Source organism: Aphanomyces invadans (assembly GCF_000520115.1).
Source record: "Aphanomyces invadans strain NJM9701 unplaced genomic scaffold supercont1.10, whole genome shotgun sequence".
In the NCBI taxonomy this organism is placed as follows: domain Eukaryota; phylum Oomycota; class Saprolegniomycetes; order Saprolegniales; family Verrucalvaceae; genus Aphanomyces; species Aphanomyces invadans.
This window is the reverse complement of record NW_008580155.1, coordinates 320,427-325,329: the sequence shown is the minus strand read 5'-3', so window position 1 is coordinate 325,329 and position 4,903 is coordinate 320,427. Positions and strand designations below refer to the sequence as shown.

The window sequence follows — 4,903 nt, the reverse complement described above, 5'->3', positions numbered from 1 at the left end:
GACACATTTCGAAATGATACAGTCATACCCCAATTACAAGGACAATGCAGAAATGACAGAGTAAGTTGTCAGTAGCGGAAGTATATAAGATAGACGCATCATTTCTCCGAAAATATTCACAGTCTTCCGAAACTTGTGATGAACTGGTTTGGTGACCTAAAAATACAAAACAGAGGAAGTTCGCACTTCTTGTACAAAATACACTTTCAGGAACGGCCCAATATACTGCCACCATATTGATTGACAGTTACCCCAAAAATTCATATATTATCCAAATTGGATGCTGAATATCACAAGAGAGAGAGCATAAAAAACGAGAGAGAGCGTCAATCGGCAACCAATCACAGTAAGGACAAATTGATGGCCAAAATCGCCGTCGCCTTAGCACCACCAGATGAAATAAAATAAATATAGAAGAAAAAGAAGTAAAACTTCGGGGTATGAGAACACATTCAAATTTCCCGCCATGAGCACATCCCACCGCAAGAACCGTGAACTGAGAGACGTCGAGAAGCGTGAAGCTGCCACTGCGCTACAAGACTGCCTATCCAAGGGCAAACTACCGCACGGCACCAGCAAGGCGGCGGTCGAGCGCTTTCAACTCTACCGTAGCACAGTCTGCCAATTTTGGAGCCGCTATAAGGATGGGATAACAAAGAATCTCAAAGTTGGTCGCGTTGGCCCCAAGAAGCACTACACCAAGGAGGAAATCGTCGCACTGATTCGAGCCGTTCCACGAAACCAGCGCTACACTATCAGAGAGCACTCACAAGCAACTGGCATGTCAACAATCACACTCAGCCGCGCTCTCAAGAATGGTGATTTTCAACGTCGCTTATCTCGACTGAAACCGCTTCTCACCAACGCCAACAAGCACGAACGCCTAGCCTACTGCGGTGCTCTTGTCGTCCTGACCCACGACGCCATCAACGCTTTCCGCGGTGTAGCCCAAGAAGAACCGTCAAGTTCCGGCGAAGCCGGATTCTTGTAGTGTGCCGGCCCTGGCGGCATACTACAAGAATCCGACAAGAATCCGAATTTTCGGGCATGTGGGAAGTAGTTCATCTGGACGAAAAGTGGTTTAATGCGGACAAAGATTGTCACAAGGAGTACCTCGTGGAAGGCGAAGAGGTACAGCCTCGAGCGTGCAAGTCCAAGCGGTTTATCCCCAATGTCATGTTTCTGTGTGCTGTTGCTCGGCCGCAAAAGGACGTCGGCTTCGACGGGAAGATTGGTCTGTGGCCCTTTGTCTCTCAATCCCCTGCTCGCCGGAGTTCACACAATCGACCCGCTAGTTCCATGGTAACCACTCTTGTCTATGTTGACGCTACGACGTACCGTGATTACGCCCTCAACAAAGTCGTACCTGAGATCAAGGCGAGCTTTCCTAGTGCCTCAAAGCGTGTCGTGCTCCAACACGACAACGCGACACCTCACCGTTCCGTTGACGACGATGCACTCGCTGGGGTTTTGACGGATGGGTGGACGTTTGTGGTTCGTCGCCAGCCGCCGAACAGTCCCGACTTGAACGTGCTTGGCCTAGGATTCTTCGCTTCAATCCAAAGCCTACAGTACAAAAGGGTGAGTCGCACTGTCGATGATGTCATTGCTTCAACATTGATGGCGTTTGACATGCTCAGTGGAGAGAAGTTGGAGGATGTCTTCCTTATATTGCAGGCAGTCATGCGCCTAGTTCTTGATCATGGAGGAGACAATCACTTTAAGCTGCCCCATTTGAAGAAGGACGCGATGAGACGTGCTGGAACTCTTGCTGTGAATTTGGCCGTTCCAGTGTCGCTTCTCTTTGAGGCGAACAGCACCCTCCAACAGTTGACATCCCAGTGACAATTTTAACCAATGAAATGCATTCGTATCTTACTTGTCCAATTACATGAAAATGGTGGCAGTAACATAAAATATTTGGTGTTTACATATGGTGGCAGTAATACCAAACAGAGGAAGTATATTTTTTAAACTTTTTTAAAATGTGTGTACACAAATCAAATATTTGTCGGAGGCTCGCCCACGACTGGAAGATAATGTGCAAGTACATTAATAAATCTTAATACAATTTGTTGCACCATGTCGAAGAGGAAAATCAGCGCGGCGATGTCAGGTGGACGCGGTAGTGGTTTTACGCCTCCGAACTTGATTCGTTGCTCGGACTACTTGACGACAAGTTGCCACTTTGCACGATTGAATGGGAAGAAGTTCTCCGCGAACACGACTCGCGGTACCCAGGCCAATCCCGCACATTGGACTCGATCAAGAGAAAGTTTGCAAGCTTTTATCGGAGTCGTATTCCAACTGCAAACCCAACGATTCCTCCGGAAGTGCTCAAGGCGAAACGTATACGATGCAAAATGACGGAACGAGCAGACATTGGTGATGGTACGAAGACGTTCACTATGCCCTCAAGCGACGAAGAAAACGAAAACGATGGCGATGACATCGACCAAGCCGAAAGAAGCCAAGTGGAAGGCCAAACAAGCAATTGTGATGATCGCAGTGTTTCTGGCAGTACTTCGTCATATGCTCGACCACTGGTCTCGAAACGTTTGAAACCGTCCTCGACGGATCACACTTTGTCGATGGTGCAGGTAATGGGATTGCAGCTTTTGATGGACGATAAGCGTCGAGAGGACGAGCGTGCGTGAAGAGGAGCGAAAGAACCGCGAAGAAGAACGTCGTAAAGACCGCTTGCGCCGTGACGAAGATAGGCGTGACTTCATGAGACTCATGGCGCTTATGATTGCGTCAAGCAATCACCAAAATCAAACAACATGCAAGACGAAAATAATCACTAAAACTATTAAGCTAACAATGTTGATTTGATGTCATTTTAACTACGCTTCAAAATGTAGTTAGCTTCTATACTTCATCGTGGCATGTATGTCGTTTGTATTTCGTTCAAACCAACAATTCGAGTGCGGTAGTTGAACAACAGCGCAGCAATGTGCAATATGACGCAACGCTCACCAACTTCTTCGTACAACAGGTGGTCCTTGAGGCGTGGAAATGATCCCTTGAATGCGCGCATTCCCCATTCTGCAGACTGGCGCAATGATGTTGCTTGATTTCCTCTGATGATGTCAGTTGGATCGTACGTAGTTGGCAATTCTTGACTTGACTTGACAAGAAAATCATATCTTTGACCGCAAAATACAGAGTCAACGACAACGCAAGCACCATACTTTTCGTGTACTTCCTAAAGCTTTGCATATACACCACCCCATTCAGCAATTTGTGAATCGTGCATTGAGCCAGGAGCATATAGGGTAGCAACGGTAATAGTTCCATTGGGGCAGAAGACAAAAATATTGCTGACGTAATGGTCGTGCGTCCAACCATTGTAGAACATGTTTTGAAAGACTGTGTTGCCGGCTTGCTCCAAATGAAGCTTCAATCCAACGGAAACAGCCCACACATTGCGAAGCAATGAATGCTTTGAACAAATTGCACAGCAAAACTTTTCAATTTCATCTGCAGTTGGCGGACATATTTTAGCTTCATTGTTTGACTCGAGCACATGAAGCAAAATTCGCCGTCCAAACTTCAAGAAGAGGGAGCATACAGGCGCAGTGATACCAAAAAGCATACACAACACAACCATGGACCCTCTTGATCTCGTCCAAGCCAAAGTCAAAGCCATGCAAGCGGTCGCGTCCATGCTGCGGGGTCTTCCAAAAGAGTTTCTTGAAAGCTTCCGCATGAATCCATCTTTGAATATGGTGAAGTGGACCAATAAACCAGTTCAAACAAGGCGAGAAGTTGCCGAAAGGCATGATGGTCGAGGCCAACGAAAGTGATAAGAGCTTGGTCGCAACCAGAACCAAAGAGCGCCATCCACGCATTTAGTTGTGGGCAAGCAAGGCTTGCCCTGGGGGGTTTTCTTGCGCGTCTCGAGCGGCCAATTTTGTTCATCAATTTTCTTCTCTTGTCGGTGGTTCTTCTCGATAGTATAGCCATAAAGCATCCACAAAAGCAAGAGCCTCGTGCTCATGATCTCCAGGCCATATGACGAAATGAGTTGTGTGTGGTTGACACCATGTGATGTGGGGAAGGGTGATTTAATCAGTGATTACGTATTTGCTCATTTCAGTTTCAGGACGCAAGTGGCTTGTTTTGCACAAATCGGTAAAAAAACGAAAATATGCATGACACAAAGTACACTTTCTGGAACGACCCATTAAATTGGCAGTGGGATGAGTTGATGTCACACACAAAACTATAACCAAAATGGCTTCTTAGTCCATGATTGGCTAGCGTGTGGGCACTGTATCTGCGTGTCGTCGCTGGTCGTGGTGTTGAGGGCCATTCGGTTGTGCTAGGAGACAACTTCGAAAGCGATTAGTCCTACAAGTTAATGTACGAAGACCTTGGAGCTAATCTGTGCCAGGCCAGGACCCTGCCACCAAACGCAACTTCAGTCTGTTAGCCCTTGGATGTCGGCGTGATGGCACCCTTAAAAACGATCCTATGGTTGCATGAGGAGAAAGTTGTTAGGGATGACGATAGCTTCTCACCTACCTCGCAGCAGAAGCGCCTGGCCAAGATGAGTGGCGGCATCGTTGTCTGAAATTCGGTGTTCTGAAATGATTCGTCATAGCTTTGACAACGCTCTTCCAGATAATTGCGTAAATATTTATTGATTCGTATTATTATTACATAGCATGAAAGGTCCGACCGTGAAAAGGTCATACACCGATAATGTGCTATAGACACGCAACCAACCTGTACGGATAATTTACACTCCGACCAATCATGATTAAGATCCGGATACACTTTCGAGAGGCTGGAAAGAGTGACTTTGGGTTGGTGCCGCCTGGGGAGCCTGCGTGCATCAGCCATCGCCTTGCTCTAGTCTCGAGGTGTGAGCATCTTTTGCCGCCTTGCCAAGTGG

General features: G+C 47.1%; 2 protein-coding genes across 2 annotated transcripts; both read left to right on the top strand.

Moving 5' to 3' along the window:
• Positions 1–466: 466 nt before the first annotated feature.
• H310_05749 (hypothetical protein) lies at positions 467–991 on the top strand (the record flags this gene model as incomplete). The annotated part of the gene is made up of 1 exon (XM_008870564.1): positions 467–991. The coding sequence occupies one exon, from the start codon at positions 467–469 to the stop codon at positions 989–991; it is 525 nt and encodes a 174-aa protein (XP_008868786.1).
• Positions 992–1,047: 56 nt separating this feature from the next.
• H310_05748 (hypothetical protein) lies at positions 1,048–1,845 on the top strand (the record flags this gene model as incomplete). The annotated part of the gene is made up of 1 exon (XM_008870563.1): positions 1,048–1,845. One exon carries the CDS (start codon positions 1,048–1,050, stop codon positions 1,843–1,845), a length of 798 nt encoding a protein of 265 aa, XP_008868785.1.
• Between the last annotated feature and the right edge of the window lie 3,058 nt (positions 1,846–4,903).